The 18,767-nt window shown below is 37.7% G+C and overlaps 1 protein-coding gene across 29 annotated transcripts in view; it reads left to right on the top strand.

Moving 5' to 3' along the window:
* DLG2 (discs large MAGUK scaffold protein 2) overlaps positions 1-18,767 on the top strand; it is a 2,060,218-nt gene that overhangs the window by 1,606,677 nt on the left and 434,774 nt on the right. For 24 of the 29 annotated variants that reach the window (XM_045483773.1, XM_045483776.1, XM_045483777.1 and 21 more), the window contains one exon: positions 8,796-8,951. The exons of the other annotated variants lie outside the window; for them this stretch is intronic. In XM_045483773.1, the coding sequence (XP_045339729.1) occupies positions 8,796-8,951 (156 nt within the window). The remainder of the gene's footprint in view (positions 1-8,795; positions 8,952-18,767) is intronic. 29 annotated transcript variants of the gene reach the window in all.

Here is an 18,767-nt window from a genome sequence, read left to right on the forward strand (position 1 = left end):
TGTAAGAAAAGTCAGCCTCTTCTTTAATCCTTCTCACTATAATGTCCAGTTTACCTGCTGGGCCATGTAGTTCACAGCCTGGTTCTGTATTCTCTTTTATCCCCTAATTACTTTTAGGCTCCCCACAATTTTGTCCTTAAAACCAATTATCCCAGGCCTAGAATTCAATCTTTTTTTTTTTTTTTTTTTTTTTTTTGCTTACTTCTCCAATTCCTTGGCCCCAAAATACTGTATTGTATGTAAAAGGGGACATGGGGCACCCTTGTAAGGAAAAAAAAAAAAAAAAAAAAAAAAAACCTTTGCCTCCAAATTATCCCAAGTAATATACCAGATGCTTGAGCACCCAAGCCCTTAGCATTCCAGCAACCATCATTATATGGTGTGGTTCTGTGACCTGTAGAGAATATAAGCCTGGATGCTACCTTTCCATTTAGAGCTGCCAGGGAAGGCCACAGCAGGATAAGGGTTGGAAAATCTAAGCAGTTTTCAGATTCATCTATATCATTCTATATGACAGATTTATGGTCAAAAGGATTCAGATATATAACCCAAATCCTTCCTACTTCAATTTTAGACACTTTTTTTTTTTTTTGAGAGAGAGAGAGAGAGTGTGTGCGCAAGAGGGAGAGGGGCAGAGAAAGATGGGAGGACAGAGGATCACTGCCGTGAGCCTGATGTGGGGCTTGAACTCATGAACGGTGAGATCATGACCTGAATCTAAGTTGGCCACTCAACCAACTGAACCACCTATGTACCCCTTAGACTCTTCCTTTTAACTCTAGCTCAGGAAAAGAGAATAAAAAGTACCAGTCCTTTTCCCCACCCCTCCCCCCCCCCCACAGATTTGTTTCATTCCTATGACAGTACCTCATTCATACATTCTTACAATCAGGAAAGCTATATAGAAACAAAGATAAATGAGATTTGGCCCTGATCCTCTGAGAGCTAATAGTCTAGAGAAGGAGGGAGCCCTTTGCACTAAATATAACAGTATAATGAGGGAAAGGCCATGCCTGAGATGGCTATTGGGTTTTGAAAGCAGTCTCTTTAATGGAGACTGGAAAACTCAATAAAGTGAGTCACTGTTACTGTTATTTCTAAGGGAATGAAGTCGTATCCATTTGAACTACCTTCAGGTGCTATACAGAGGTGTATTCACAATCACTGTCATCGCCGTGTTAAACATTTATTGTCTCTGATACGGAGTTCTGACTAGGGTGAAGCAAGTAAAGTACCACATCAGGCACAAAATTTAAGGGGGCACCAAAATTCTGTAATTAAGATAATATTTTAATGCTAGGGTACCTGGGTAATTCTGTCGGTTAAGTATCTAACTCTTGGTTTCAGCTCAGGTCTTGATCTCATGATTTTGTGAGTTGGAGCCCAAAGTCCAGCTCTGTGCTGACAGAGCAGAGCCTGCTTGGGATTCACTCTCTCGCTCCCTCTCTGCCCCTCCCTTGCTCACATTGTCTCTGTCTCTCTCAAAATAAATACATAAACTTAAAAAAAAAATTTATGCAATATTTTAGGAAATAAAATTAATGCAAAAGAATTCATAATGAATAAAAATTTAAAGACAGGATCAGTTAGGTATTGGTCTCAGGTACTCTGGAATCACATACGGGGTAAAGGTTTTTTATCTTTGTCTTTGAGTGGCATAATTTGAGGTGATCTGAAAAGGACAGTAAAAACAAACAAACAGAGTGCCTGCTTTATTTTTACTCTTTTGATTAAAAGCAAGAGATATGACCTAAGCTCCCATAAAGGAATATGGTGGGAGGTGGTAGTTGATTTTCATCATACAAGTAATATCATATGGGAGCCAACAGAGAAATTCGATAGCATGAGCCCTAATAAGCCCCTTAGACAGTAAACCCAGATTGTTTGCTAGATTCAAGGAACCTCTAGATGCTTTGGCAACAAAATTTGGGAAGCTTCAGTCTGGCTCGCTATAAATAGTGGACACAGCTGCAGCTACCCTCTACACGCTACCAGCTGATAATTTCTTTTTCTGCCCCTTTATTCACATTTAATAGCAGAATCCAATAGGCCTAGGCTTTTTTTTTTTCCTCCCCAACCCTAACCCTGAAGGTCCTACAGGTTCTAGGTGCAAAGGCAGAGTCACACTCCAGGTCTAAGCGCTTTGGCTAAGTAAGGGACTGAATCAGGTTGGAGTCAATGGGGCAAATGGGAAGAGGCAGTTGCAGACAGGGTAGTTTTTCTTAGAAGGTTAGATGAAGCACCTCTGTCTATACCATCATTGTGGATTAACAATTGAAAATGCCAAGGAAGCTGAACACATAGCAAGTGCTAATGGACTTCAGAGAAGAGAGGTCGCCAAGGGCCAGGGGTGCTAATTATATGCTATAAGAGCCTGCAATTATAAACCCATAGATATGCAAATAAATGCTGATGGCTGAACACTGGAGACTACAAAGCCATTTATCTATGGCCCTGATAAGTGGACAGCAAGATAAATGATTTGTTTATAAATTCACTTAGAGATTACACTAATATCTCTAACTACTTTTCCCCTTTTCTGGGGGCATTAACAGAAAGAAGAGAAACAGGAGGTGCCTCAGATTGGATTTTCATATTCGTTACCTTCTGACCTAGGCAACTTTGAGGTTTGTAATAGGATAAACAGGCTCTTTCAATTTGTGACTGGCTAAGTCACACTGCCTGAAGTCATTTCGCCATGGCACTTCTTCACTGAATAAATGTGAAGTGATGGTGGCATCTGTTCCTGCCACCCAGATTCCAATAACAGCTCATAACCTGGTGTTTCTTGTCTGTCTGGTGGAGAGGTCACAGAGAATATGCACTGCAGGGAAATGCTAAGAATGTTGACTGCTGGCATTAAGACTTCTGGACCCCAGTCCTGAGAAGTCTTCCTGGAGCCCTGTGCCTGTGAGATGACTCTTGTGGGAACAGCAGGCAGGCGTTGCTGTGGCCAGGCTTGCAGGTGTACGAAACCTGTCCCTGGAGATTGAGTGAACCATGTACACCAAGCACTTAAAGCTGCCAGTTTCTGACACCATAGGGGTTTCTGTCCTTCTGGATAACCTGTGAGAATTAATGATGGCCCAAGATTTTACACGTACGTAGAAGATTCAGAATAACTTAGGACTTCCTTGAAAGAGCCAGAAATACTTTTTTTTCATTGCTCTCAATGGAGAATGGTTTAAAAAAATCCATTTATTCAAAGAAATATTTCTCAAGTACCTACTGTGTGCCATTTCCTATGCTCAGACTATAGCTTATAGCACTTACTGGGTATGTACTGTGGCCTATATAGTACATAAGACATGGTAGAATCTTAGGACAGTAATGAATCTGCAGGCAGAAATCTTCCAATATGAACTCAATTTTTAGGCCACTCGAAAGGACATTCTCACTGCTATTTTTAATCTGATTGTGTGGTTGCAAGAGAACATTGTGAATATTGCAAGAAGGTTCTGTCAGGTTTGTCAAGTGTTTCGTTATGTTTTGACATTTTTCATCTACCCATCTTCTGAGATACCAAGTCTTCTTACAATTAAACTGGATTTGAAATGTCTACTTGATAGCCAGTGACTGAACAAAACATGTAAATACATAAAGGATGAAAGACTGAACGATAGGTATAAATGAGCCTGCATTATCAGTAGCTGTATCTCTGCTTTGATCAGACTTTGAATCATGAGTAATTAAGCCTGGGCAAGGAATCAATCCACCACAAAAAAATTCTGGAAGTGACTGCAGGAAAAGATAAGAGGTCCTCTTTTGAAAATTCAAGTTATCTAAGCCTTCCCCCGACACCAAATCTACTAAATATGTGAGTCATGAAATAATATTATGACTATAAAATGATTCCAGAAGTATATAGGTAAAGGTCTTAAGAGTTCAACACTGGACAAGGTACAGGACCTTGTCTTGAATTTATTGTAGTGTTTAGGGAGTAAATTTTTTCCTCTTAATTTACTTGAGTATAATACATGTAGGATTTTTTCCTTAATACATATATTTAGCCAGCTTTGATTCTGATAATTTGTTTCAAAATATAGTTCTACTGAGGTGAAAGGACTAGAGAAAACTGCTAACATCATTTTCTTGATCTGTCAAGTCAACAGCAGACTGAGAACATTAAATCAGCCCTCCTAGGCACAATGTTAACTGAAATGACATCATCATGAAAATATTTTATGACCTAAAAGAAGTCATCAGTTCCCTTATTCTTATTTATTTATTTATTTATTTATTTATTTATTTATTTATTTATTCAATATATGAAGTTTATTGTCAAATTGGTTTCCGTACAACACCCAATGCTCATCCCAAAAGGTGCCCTCCTCAATACCCATCACCAACCCTCCCCTCCCTCCCACCCCCCCTCAACCCTCAGTTTGTTCTCAGATTTTAAGAGTCTCTTATGCTTTGGCTCTCTTCCACTCTAACCTCTTTTTTTATTTTCTTCCCCTCTGCCATGGGTTTCTGTTAAGTTTCTCAGGATCCACATAAGAGTGAAACCATATGCTATCTGTCTTTCTCTGTATGGCTTATTTCACTTAGCATAACACTCTCCAGTTCCATCCATGTTGCTACAAAGGGCCATATTTCATTCTTTCTCATTGCCAAGTAGTACTCCATTGTGTATATAAACCGCAATTTCTTTATCCATTCATCAGTTGATGGACATTTAGTCTCTTTCCATAATTTGGCTATTGTTGAGAGTGCTGCTATAAACATTGGGGTACAAGTGCCCCTATGCATCAGTACTCCTGTATCCCTTGGGTAAATACCTAGCAGTGCTATTGCTGGGTCATAGGGTAGGTCTATTTTTAATTTTCTGAGGAACCTCCACACTGTTTTCCAGAGTGGCTGCACCAATTTGCATTCCCACCAACAGTGCAAGAGGGTTCCCGTTTCTCCACATCCTCTCCAGCATCTATAGTCACAGGTGTGCTCTCTCTCTGTCTCTCTCAATATACATACATATATATACATACATATATATACATGTATATACATATATATATATACATACATATATATACATGTATATATATATACATGTATATACATATATATATATATATATATATATATATATATATATATATATACTTAAGAATATATATGCTTAAGAATAAGGGAACTGATCAATGGGAAACAAATAACCCAGTGATCAATTCCCTTATTCTTAAGCACTGTACTGGCAGTTTAGATCAGTTAATATATATATATGTATGTATATTGAGAGAGACAGAGAGCACACATGTGCATTTATAATAAGGGGGGGAGAGAGAGAGAGAGAGAGAGAGAATCCCAAGGAGGCTCCACAGACAGCACAGATCCCAATGTGGAGCTTGATTTCACAAACCATGAGATCATGACCTGAGCTGAAATCAAGAGTCAGATGCTTAATGGACCGAGCTACCCAGGTGCCCCTACATATAATATTTTTTAATAGAGACACAGCGAGTTCTCTAAACAGTCACAGCCTTTAAACAAAGCCAGAAAATAGAGTTCTTTATATTTTTCTGTGTATACAAAAGGTGACAGATGTACCTCTGACATAATTGAATGTATCAGGCCCTTATGGTAGACCGTATCTACTATAGTTATCTCCTTGTTTTAGATTATCATTCTTACATTTTTCAGGAGTATATCTGTTAACATGAAATCCTGTTTATATAACAAAAATACGACACGAGCATAAACATATTTTATCTCACATAAAAGAAATCCAGGGTAGGAAGTCCAGAAGTGGTAGGTTATTTCTCGCTATCATCAGTGAGTGACACAGTGACCATTATGCTCCACTGTCTGTTGTTTCTTTTTATCCTCAGGTTGCTTCATGGTCCAAGATAACCATTGACGCTCCAGCGATTATATTTAGGCTCTAGGTCAGTAGAGGGAGGAAATGGGAAAGAGCAAAATCACAGGGGTCCTAGCTAAGTCAGCTCCCCTTTAGGCAGCTATCAGCAGAATCCCACACAACACTTCTGCTCCAGTTACCTTGGGCTGAACATTTTCCCTGGGCCACATTTATTTACAAGGAAGGCTGAGAAATAAAGTTTTACTACAGGAAAAGTGACTAGTGGAAAATTGGCTTTCACTTAATAAGAAAAAAAAAAGAGTAAATGGATGTTTGGGAGACAATCCAGCCATCTCTGCCACAGCAACTCTTATTGTAGAGTGGAAAATTTAGAGAGTGTCATGTCTTCTTGTGCTAACTTACACAGAATAATTCCCAGAGAGTTCATACACTCCTCCTCCTATCTTATTTAATTGATATTTATGCATTTTATTAATACAAAGTCTTTTCAAGATGAGGTTTTGTGTGGATAACCACATTTTTGGTTCAGACAAAACTGTGATCTCTCAAGCCTATTTTCTTTTTTTTTTTTTATGTTTATTATTTTTGAGATAGACAGAGACAAAGCACAAGCAGGGAAGGGCAGAGAGAGAGAGAGGGAGACACAGAATCCGAAAAAGGCTCCAGGTTCCAAGCTGTCAACACAGAGCGCTACATGGGGCTCGAACTCACAAGCAGTGAGATCATTACCTAAGCTGAAAATGGAGCCATCCAGGGGCCCTCAAACCAATTTTCTTTATCTGACTGGCATCATGGGTCTCTCTGTCTCTAAAACCCTCAGAAACATACATAAATCTTCATAAAGCTGAGCATATTAACAAAGCAAAACAGATCCTTCTCAAAATTCAAGAACAGTATCAGATCTGTTTTAAAATACATATTTCAGTGGATAAGTATCTTTCCTTTTACAGCACTTCACAGAGTGTAAATTTCTTATAAAAACTGATAAAAAAAAAACCACTTTTTAAGAATGATCTTGCAGCTGCTTTTTTTAAAGTGCTGGTGTTTGTCATTGTGAATTGTGTGAACTCTATATAATTGATAAACAGAAATTGACAAACTAGGTTTTTCTGAAAATGGAACACTTGCCTGAACAAGAATACATACTAGCTTCCGTAAATGTAATTTTATTAGTCACTGGGATAGAATAAGCCAACTTCATTATAAAGCACCTGATGTTACCACTGGGATATAGTTATTCTGAATGACAAAATAAGCTTCTGGATTACTCCTGTCCACTCCTCAGCCCTTCTACAGGTCAAGGCATCTCCTGTATGTCATGGAAGGCATTGTGTTAGGGAAGAAATTAATTCTCTAGATAGTGCATCTAAGCCATGACTGGCCCACAGTAATGCTATAAATTAGGTAAAGTTTGTTCTTAATGCTTTGCTTGTCCTCTTTTCTCCCCTGTTCTGTTCAGGAAGTATTGACTGAGCAACTATAAGATATTAGGGACCAGTTTGAGGTCTGGATCTACAGAAACATGGACTGTGCCTTCGCTGAGTTCACCACATACACTTCCCATACCCTTGCTTAGGGATAGGGCCACCACTTGTTGTCTCTGATGTCTCATGGCCCCAACGGGCTACTCTCTCCTTCACCTGGGTCTGGCCCTGTGGACATTGCCCTGTTTCCTATCCTCCTCCTTACCTTCCCACTCAGACTTCTGGATAGTTCTTCCATTTACATTTGGATCTTTTAATTCTTACCTTAAATGGAAGATATTGGTGGCAATATCAGACCATGTGTGAGAGTGTGGTATAGGGACGCCTGAGTGGCTCAGTTAGTTGAGTATCTAACCCTTGATTGGCTCATGTCATGGGCTCACATCATGATCTCCTGGTTTTGTGGCTTTGAGCCCCATGTTGGGCTCCACACTGACACTGTGGAGCCTGCTTGGGATTCTCTCTCTCTCCCTCTCTCTGCCCCTCCCACACTAATACTGTCGTCTCTCTCAAATAAATAAACTTAAACAAATATTTTAAAAAGAGTGGGGTATGGAGTTATCAGATTTTTTTTTTAATAACCAAGCACTTTATGTATGTAGTACATGCATGTTTGGCTAAAGTTATAGCTGAAATTTATCTGATCTTATTATGCATGTTTGTAACAACTAAAAGATGTTCCAATTTTAGATAATGTTTTAGTGTCCCTAGATTAATTCATTTATTAGAAATTTTACCAAAGTGATTATCCTTTTGGTAGAAAACTCTGAAATTGTTGGGGGCAATTTATGAATAAATATATAGAGGAATCACTGAGATCATGTAAGCAGTTAGATTTCTAGGTAAAGCCAAGCTCCACACCCCCCAAAACTGCAATATAAGTATGCCAAGTTTTGTCAGTTTATTCATTTGTGTGTGAATACAAGAAATATTTATGAAATGTGGACTGACTCTATTTTAAGTGGTTAACAAAATAAATGTAGCCTCCATTCTCATAAAATTTAGTGTAGTGAGAGTGATAATAATAAATTAAATGCAACAAACAAGATTAGTTCATGCTCAGAAAAAATATTATGAAGTATGAACAGGGTGCCGTGACAAATAACAGGATATCCTGACCAACAGGTTCAGGAAGGTCTCTATAAGTTTACAATTAGGATGAAACCCAAGTTTTAAAAGGAGCCATGTTAGAGAATCCCAAAGTTTGTTATTTCAGACTGCATTATCCAAAACGGTATGGCATTTATAAATTGGCTTTGACTCCATTGACGTATCTGGCATATGAACTTTCATCATGCTCAATGTCAGCCAAAGTTTTGATTTCTAAGCAGAGATACTGTTTCTTAAAAATACTTTTTCTCCAAGGCTAACAAAACCTAAGGCTCTATCTGGGGTGTTCCTTTTTGCATATGGCGAAATGCTGCTAACTGCACAGTTGTTCGGTGCGTGTGCTAACCGTGCATCTCTTTCTCTTCCTCTTGTATTACCAGGCCTCCGGAACCTGTTTACAGCACTGTGAACAAACTGTGTGATAAGCCTGCTTCTCCCAGGCACTATTCCCCTGTTGAGTGTGACAAAAGCTTCCTTCTCTCAGCTCCCTACCCCCACTACCACCTAGGCCTGCTCCCTGACTCTGAGATGACCAGGTACTGCATGCGCTTCCTCACTTCATCTTCTCGAATTGCATGTGCTTCCACAACGATGAATGGGTAGAATCCACCTCTGCTCACTTATCTTGCGCGTGACATCTTCCTCGGTGGAGAGATGTTCTGCTCCTTTGGTGCAATGGGAGAAATTAAGAACATTGCCTATTTTCCCCCCCTGGTGTGATCACAGAGCACTCAGACATGATCACATGATATTCCAAATGTTCTTGGTTCCCATGCATTTTTAAAAAGGTATTAACTATATTTTTCCAGAAGAGTTAATTTTGGAATTTAATTAGTTCTATTTTCCTCATACAGAAGTATAAAAGAGCATGTACGCAGTGCATTTTTTAATAATGTTTAATAAGCACTTACTATGCTCCAGGCATAACAAAGCCTAAGAAGTAGGTACTGTTATTGCCATTTAATATTTTAACAAAATATTAAATTAATACCACTACTCAGTTGACTCCTTAAGGCATTAAACATCTTGCCCCAAACTACAGAATTAGCTGGTTCTATCTAACCACAAAGAATTTTAACCTTTATGGTATGTTACAGTAGGTATTTACCACATTCTCTTTAGTTACTACCATTTTATATAAGAAAACAAAAGTTTAAAGAAGTTAACTCGTTGCCCTCAGTATGATTTTGCAAATAAATGCTGAGTTCAGATTTGACTTAGAATGTTTTGAGTCTTTCCACAACTTTGTAAACAAACCATCCTAAGTCTAAAGGTAGAGTATGAGTCTGCATCAGTATTCTAAAGTATATGTATGCTAAATAAGAAAACCTCATCTTTACACAATTGTCAAATTCCCAGAGAGAGGACAATAATAAAAGGAGAATCTGGTGTTCCATAAGGTACTTCCAATTCTGTTTAAATCAGATCTCAATCATGATGTTCCTACATATAATGAGGTGCTTATCTACTTATGTTCTCAGAATACCTTTATATGTCTTCATAATACAATTAGGACTGTGAAAATATGCATTTTGGAGTAATTCAAAGTGCAAATGTATAGGTCAAGAGGGTCTCCTTAGAACATCATCTCTGGTTTTTCGGTTTTTGTTTTTTTCCAAAGAAAAAGTTAAAAGTCAATTATTGGTCTTTCTAGAGCAGTTAAATAACAAATTTAATTATACATAACATCTCTAGACATACATGAGAAAAAATATTTTTGGCTACATAATCAGCTAGGGCATTTTCACTAATTTGTAACAATTAAAGCCTAACAGCATTTAAAAATGCTTTATAAATATTAATTAAATCTTCTTATATTTTTAACAAATTATAAACACTACTTTTTGATACATTGAACCAGACAATTTTGATACGAAGAGGGCCAAGATACTATAGCCATAGGGAAGTGAGAAGGTACGCATGCACACACACCTACAATAATGACTTCCTGGTATTTAGGCATCTGTAATCAGCTATGCAGCTATGTAAGCAGCTAGACATACTGCTACCACTTACTGAGCTCTCCTCTGTGCCAGGCATTTTTTTAAGTACTTCTTAAGATTTATTTCTTGTAACCCTGATAGTCATCTTATGAGACAGATGTTATCAATGTCTTCATTTTACAAGTAGGGAAATCGAGGCTTGGAAATCACCTGACATGCCCCAGATCATCTAGGACTAAGTGGCAGGGCTGGGATTCAAACCCAGGGGTTCATTAGCACCTGCATCAGCATAGGCCTGATGGCAGAGACATTGTTGCTTGCTGGAAAAATTCTCCACCCATTTAACTTTTTCTCTCCTTTCTCTATTTTTATCCTGCCTTCTCATCTCCCTTCTGACTCAGTGTCAATGGATTTTTTTTAATCCATGCTTTTTTTTTTGATAACCCTAAAAGTTGCATTTCTTGCATCCTACTGGAAATTTTGATGCATCCCTCTCTTAAAACTCACCAATAAGCAAATTGCAGAATCCACCTTTTATGTAGATCTACCAGATATAATTCTTGTTCAGTTTACTTTCTGTAATTTATATTATGAAGACTATGGGGTTTCTTTTTGTGTTTTTCCCAAATTGAGATAAATTATGGTATAATGTGGAATGTGTCTTTTTCAAATTACATACCTGCAGTAATCCTATATACCAGTCTCCAACCCTCACCCTCCATCACCCCACTGGGAATTCTATTTTCTAGTCTAATTCTGTCCCCTTCTTTTTCCTCTTCCTTCTTTTTTCTTTCATAGTTTATCCTTCATTTTAAAAAAAAGTCACACGCATTTACATATATAATCATCTACATATATATACATATATGCTCCCATTTTAGTGGCATTGTCATCAATACACTGACACTGAAATTCTTGACTTCACCCCACTTTGCTCCCCTTTCACACTTGCCCAACTCAGCAAATGGCACATTTACCCATCTCATTATTCAAGCCAAAACTTGAGATTCATACCTAAACCTTTTCTCCCTCTCACCCACCAATCTGTCTTCAAGTCCTATTGATTCTACCTCCAAATGTATCTCCAATTTATTCACATTCCTCTACGTCTATTTCCACCACTTGAACCCAAGCCTCTATTATCTCCCACCTACATACAATAAATAGCCTCTTAATTGGTCTCACCATTGCTGCTGTTGTCCTCCTGATTTATGCTCAGTGCAACCCAGGTGATCTGTTAAAAATACAGATCACATCTCTTTCTCTTCTTTTGCATTAGTCTAAAATGCAAAGTCACTAATACAGCATCCAAGCTCTGCATGACCTAGCCCTTGCCTGCCTCTTAAACATCTCATTTCACTCTTCCCTTTGCTGATCACACTATTCACATTCACAAAATGCACTAAATCTCTTTTTATTTCAAGTGCTTCACAAATGCTCTTTCCCCAAACTGAAAAGCTCTTCTTACACTTTGCCTTGTTAACTTCTGGTCATCTTAGATGGAAGCTTCAATTGCACTTCCTCAGAGAAGCTCCCTGAAAGAGAAAATCTGGTCCCTATTATATTGTCTTCCTTTTTTTTTATTCATAAGACTCAAGCAATTTATAATTATACATTTATTTGTATGATTTTAAAACCAAACTCCCATCTCACACTCTGTGCTGCAAGCTCACTGAGTGGAATTATGTCTGTTTTGTGCACTGCTATCCCCCTAACACTTAGCACAGTGTCTGGCACAGCAGCAGCTCCAAGCTATCGAGCAACTAAATAAACATGGAAACAAGATCTGCAGACAAGCAGACAGATCCCTGTTTTGGGAACACATCATGGTTAAAGCTGTGCTTTACTCAGGTCTTACTGGATACATAAAACAACCCCAGGAGTGAATGAATCTATGCATGGGCACAAATAAGAGCTCTACAGACAGCTCTCTACAGAGAGTAGAGCTCACTTTGTGTGAGCACTTTCATCTTAAATTATCTCAATGGTCAGTGTATTATTAATGCATTAGGTAACTGTTCTTGAAAACTGAGTAATTCCTTTCAGAGATTATAGACTTCCTCTGCAATGGAAAACACCACTCTGAGCACATGTTTCTTGAAATGCAGCCTTTAATTCAAGGGAAAAGTTCAAGGATTCTAGTTCCATTTATGACACCATCGCTTGCTTTTTCCTCTGTGACCTTAATAATCTGTAGAATCTCAGAGGTACATGAATACTTAGAATTAGATAGACAAGCTCTTATTCAACTCTATAATGATAAGGAACTCAAACCACTATCTTCATGAATGTATATCTTCTCTACGTAGATTAGAATGTATGTTACTATCATAGATTAGAATGTGAGCTAGCCCTGTGGAAGTTAGCATCTGAAACCACCCTGATTATGTGCACCAGCTTAATCCCTAATCAGCATTCAGAAGAACAGAGGCCAGTCAGCAGAAGCAAGGGGAGCCAATCATCTCTATTCTGTGCATTTCAATAAGAATACCCAAATTTTCAGCACTTTGATTTGATAGCAAACATCCAGGAATGAATTAATTGTATACACAATTACTTCTGTAACATCATATAAAAGAAGACAGAGAGGTTGAAAAGGAAAAGTCTATAAACAACTTGGCAAAGTGTCAGCTCCTAAGGCTGCAGATTATATTTAGAGTAATTGACTTTTCAGACCTTATGAAAGCAAGAAACAGCCAGAGCCTGGAATCAAACTAAAATTTGGAGCTCTATGAAACACAAATGGGATTGCTGTGGGGCTTCTGCTTATCCAGTACATCTTTCTCTTAAAAAAAAAAAAGTTTTTGATGTTGTAATTGGTTTTTCTACTTGGGAGAATGGTAAATTATTCAGCTTTTGATATTCCTAGGGCAAGGAGAATACTATTTTTGTTTTCTCAATACATATGGCACATTTTCATTTGTCCTTTCACACAGGTGGTCCTAATTATTGTTGTTTTGTAGTTGATATACAGATACTGAGATAGAACAGATGAAGACTAAAGTATATTGGCAGATTTGGGGTAGGAAGTGGACTCTGAGATATTATATGATCATAACACATCTTCACTCATTGAAGATTATATATTCATGGGATTTCTACTAGGTTCCAGGCATTATCCTGGATGCTGGGGACTCAAAGGTGAATAAGATACCGTCCATCCTTTTCCTCAAACAGTTCAAAGATATGTAAATGAAGAAGTCATTGCTGTGCATTATGATGTATATAGGCTAAAGGCTCTCAGTTTCTGTAGTGTTCCTAATCTTAAAGTAACTAAAATCAGACTAGAGTAAGAGGTAGTGATAGAACAAGCATGATCTTACACTGTCCCTTCTGCACAAGGTGCACATACACACAGAAATGTTCTCCACTCATACCTTGTTTTATCAATTCCTGATATTTGTAAGAAGCTATTTATGGGAAACTTACCATTACCTTCTCAGCGGTCCATTTGCAAATCTAGCTTATAACTATTTTCTACAGAGCTTGGAATGCATGTATAAGTCACTCCCTTTGTAGAAAAAGTTGGCAGCCTCAAGCCATTCCCAGCCTTGGAACATAGAGCAGTATCTTTGTCTCTCAAGACCTCAGCCATATGTTATGGTGGCCTGTCTTTGGCAAGCTTTCTCTCCTTGCAAAATCATAGAAAATTTATGTGGGCCTTTAATCTTTTAACTGTCTCGAAGTCTGTAAATCCAAAATCAGATATAACTTCTAGATATAATAATGCTATAATAGAAGTACACGAGTCTCTAAAGGTAAAAAGGGTAGGAACTATCTAACTCTGGCTCTGATTTTCTTAAAGTCTTCAGAAAGATACTGAGCTCCTCGGTCAGTGAGGGAAGAAGTGTGTTCAAAGTAGAAGTGCAGCCCAGAGTTAAGCCCCACAGTGTATAAAAGTACACTGCACTCTGGGACTCATGGTGTTACCATGTGGCTGAGGGCTGTTGGATGGGTCTTGAAGTTTTACAGTTCACAGGCTGCTGCAGTTTGTAGAGGACCTTACTTGCCAAGCTGAAGATTTTTGACTTTATCCTGCAAGCTGTGAGGAGCTGGTTGAAGAGACTTAAAACTGAGCAAGGACATAATTTGATTTGTGTTTTTAGAAAAATCACTCAGTCAGCTGTGTCTGAAGGCAGTGAGATTAATTAGCATATCCACCACAGTTGAAATCATGAAGAACTAACCTGAATCTGTAGAGAGAAACATAAATGGATTCAGAATTATTTAACAAATGAAATAGGTGGTACTTAGTGATTGACTGTTGCAAGGGCAAGAATTTTCTGGCTTGGGTTATTCACTAGCTGATTATATCACCTCTTCTCAGACAGTGAGCACTCTTGTGCTCAATAAATGTATTTTTTTCGCAATAAATGTATTTAAACGTAAAACTCTGTGGAAAGAAACTCAATGGAAGGAAAGGGGGGCAACATATTCTAGAAGGTTTCTTCTTTGAGGTGGTGGCAACCTGATGGCATTGGGGAGCTGGGGAAATATGTCCAGACTGTCTAGGTTTGAGGCCTTCCTTTGGCCATACTAGTCACTTGGATGTAGCTAACCCCTTCATCTTTATCAGAAGCCCATTTCACTCATCAGAAAGGGGAGGATAATTCTATCTGTGCTTTTCTCATCATAGGATTATTGTAAGGATCAAGGTAAATGGAGCAAGTGAATTTTCATCGAGGCAATATCTACATTAGTCATTATTAATTGTTTCCATATGCTCATTCTGTTTTCAAGTCTTTTGCTCATCTATATTTATGTTTAGTGCTATCACAAATGAGGTGAAAAATATTTGTTGGCGTAGGTACATCCCCTGAGACCATAAGAAAGCTGTTGATGCTGATTTTATCACTCTTAGCAGCAATCCTTCTTGTCACCATAGGCAAAGTCACATATTTTTCCTTTTATTAATACATGTATAGGCTCCCTGTAAAATGTGGCATATGTCTAAAGCTATATGTGACTTCATGCTTCTATGAGATAATTTTTCTTTTTATCTACTCAGGTAGCAGTATCTATCCTGCATGTGCCTTTTCAGGAATATAGACAAAATAACCCTGTCTGAAACAGATTAGTAGCTAGACATTTTACAGATATACCTTATTGTTTCTTTTTTTTTTTAATTTTTTACATTTATTTATTTTTGAGAAACAGAGTGAGATAAAGCGTGAGTGGGGGAGGGGCAGAGAGAGAAGGAGACACAGAATCCGTAGCAGGCTCCAGGCTCTGAGCAAGCAGTCAGCACAGAGCCTGATGCTGGGCTCGAACCCACAAACTGTGAGATCATGACCTGAGACGAAGTCAGATGCTCAACCCCCTGAGCCACCCAGACACCCCATCTTATTGTTTCTAAGAACCCCAACAATCTTGCAGAGTGCGGGCTTTGATCTAGTTCGAGGAGGGGCCAGGACTCTAACCAGGGCACGCCCACACCCAAATTTACGCTCCCACGGAGGCTTACTCCCTCTCTCACACACACACTGTGGCTTCACACTCGGTCCTCCACATTGCCTATGTACTCCACCACCAATCTGCAGATCCTGAAAGAGAATTGAATGAGCAAAACCATAAGAGACTCTTAAAAACTGAGAATAAACTGAGGGTTGATGGGGGGTGGGAGGGAGGGGAAAGTGGGTGATGGGCATTGAGGAGGGCACCTGTTGGAATGAGCACTGGGTGTTGTATGGAAACCAATTTGACAATAAATTATATATATATATATATATATATATATATATATATATATGTGTGTGTGTGTGTGTGTGTGTGTGTGTGTGTGTGTGTGTTTGTGTGTGTGTGTGTATGCATATATATACATATATGCAAAAATTAAAAAAATAAAATAAAAATTTTTATGCAAAAAAAATTTAATCTGGGAAATAGCACCATAAAAAAAAAGACACTTAACAAATCATTGACCTTCTTATGCCCTTAAAAGGCTGATATAATCTTAAAGAATTCTTAACTTCATTTTTAATTAAAACCTGGAGAGGAAACCCTCTGGGGCATGGCTCATAAGGCACAGCCCCTTCCCGGTTTATGCAGCAGCTTCTTCAAAGGCCTCCACTGCCTTTTTGAAGTAGGTGATCACTAAGCCCAATTTGAATTAAGGAAAATAAGGAGAGATTAATTGACTCCCACAAAGTTACAGAGGCTGCTCTTCCCACATTTCATGTTATAGCTTCTTTTTTCCACAAAGTGATATATGCATGGGTTCACACTGGAAAAAAGCACCCCTTGCTTTGAATTTAAAGCATTCTGTATGTAGACACATTTTTTAAAAACATGCCATTTATTGTCACCCTTCACTCTTTTTTTTTTCATTATTATTGTTAGGGAAGAGACGCTCTTTCATTAAGAATTCAAAAGAAAAGTTTTTAAAGTGCATTTAAAATTACATTATAAGTGTAAATGAGGGAGGAAAGCAGAGAACTCACCCTGTTCCAAAAGCTCTCATTTACTCTTCATAACACACCCGGTCGGTTGAGAGTAGGAGGATCAGAAGAGCTGGAAAATGAACCCAGATTGGTTTGATTCCAAAATTCCTATTCTGTGATATTCAAATAACTCTGTATTGAAACAATCTAGTTGCTTTATAAAAAAAAAAAAAAAAAGCCAGATTATTTATCTGAGATGCTATGAATGTTTCCCCTCAGTTTAAGTATGTATTTTTTGTGTTTGGGGAGCAGTCTTTATATTTTCTTTTGTAACCATTATGTTATTGAGTAGCAATAAGAGGTTGAAGAATATGCATAATTTCTAAAGCAATCCTCTCTGGAGGCAAAGTAGCTGTGAGAAAATGCTGTGCAAAATCACTATAGCAACAGATTATAGGAACTCAGAAAGAATCAAGAGAGTAACATTAAGCCTTAACACCCATGGCAGAGATGTTAATTAAAACCACTAACATGTAGTGAGTACTTTTATGTGCTAGACACTATTTCATATTTTTGTATGTACTAACTCATTTTATCTTCACAACAGCCTATGAGGTAGGTGTGATTATTCCAATTTTATAGAAAAATTATGGTGCATATTTTGGCAAATGCAAACAGTGGGATGAGTTAGTTGCAACTAAGCACATCAGGACCTAACACTTAGAACGTTAATTTTATTAGATGAGATTTTTTGTTTTTTTTCATTTACGTTTGCATTCCCTGTGCCAAAAATGGTTCATGGCATGTATTATTAGTAGTAATAGTGGTGATGGTGATGGTGATGCTGATGCTGATGGTGATGAAGAAAAAGAAGAAGAAGAAGAAAAAAATAGTCACTGTTATTTATATAATCTTATTACCTGCCAGGATGCACTTTATACACATTAGCCCATTAGTCCTCATGGCAATCCTGGAAGACGTGTGTTGTTATCATCCCCATTCTGCAAGTCAAGAAATTTGGTCTAGAGAGATTGAGTGACCTAAGTTAACATAGATAGAATTTGAATTTAAGCAGGCTGGTACTAGAATCAGGGCTTCCAAAGGTAATCAATATTCACTGAATGTTGTTCTTATCACACATAACATTCCTCAAGTATTAAATTCTGTTTGAGAAAAAAGTACTCCTCATTTAACTGTAGTTAAATTTCAATATATTCTGTTTGAGAAATAAAAAAAGTACACCTCACTTAAATATAGTCAAAATCAGATAGACAGATAAGGTGATAGATAGATAACTATATAGTTAAGAATGTGCACTGTAGAATTAGAGTGTTAGGGTTATCCTGCCTCCTTAACTCCCCAGTTGTATAAACTGGAGAAAATGACAACTAAACTCTGGGTTTTTGTATCCTCATCTATATAATAACAGTAATTGTAGTATCCATTTATTGGGGTTTCTGTAAGGATTTAATGAGGTTGCATGTAAAGTGCTAAAAGCAATGCCAAATAAATATAAAGTGCCTCCATTAACATTGTTAACATGTGTGTGTGTTAAACACACATATTATGTGACCCTAAGTAGATACCTTAGGCTAAAAGGCGAATGAATTCTTATTAAGGGACTATTATAAAAAACTGTTCTCATTCATAGCCTGATGTTGAGTCCAGTAACTTGTAAAGGGAGATGAAATTTTAGGGTTGGCCCTATGGGAGGAAGGGCTGTGGAAGACTACTCATATTTATATATAGAGATCTAAGTATTTTAGAATGCAGAATTTTGTTTTGATTAAGGGATCAAAATTTACCTCTCAGAGCAGAGAAAGTAAATCTTCCATTTCAACTCTTTAATTCAGTTTTGTAGACCTTAAGCTCATATGAAGTTTAAAGGATCTCTTGAACAGGGTTTTTTAAGTCAGCAGGGATGTGTGTTCCAAATTGAATACTAAAACCTAAAATCACTCTCTTCCGGAGAAAATGAATACATCAGAGGGTAAAGAGGATTTTTATGGTTTGCTTGAAAAGGGAGGAG

The sequence above is a fragment of the Leopardus geoffroyi genome, chromosome D1 (genome assembly GCF_018350155.1).
Source record: "Leopardus geoffroyi isolate Oge1 chromosome D1, O.geoffroyi_Oge1_pat1.0, whole genome shotgun sequence".
NCBI lineage: Eukaryota > Metazoa > Chordata > Mammalia > Carnivora > Felidae > Leopardus > Leopardus geoffroyi.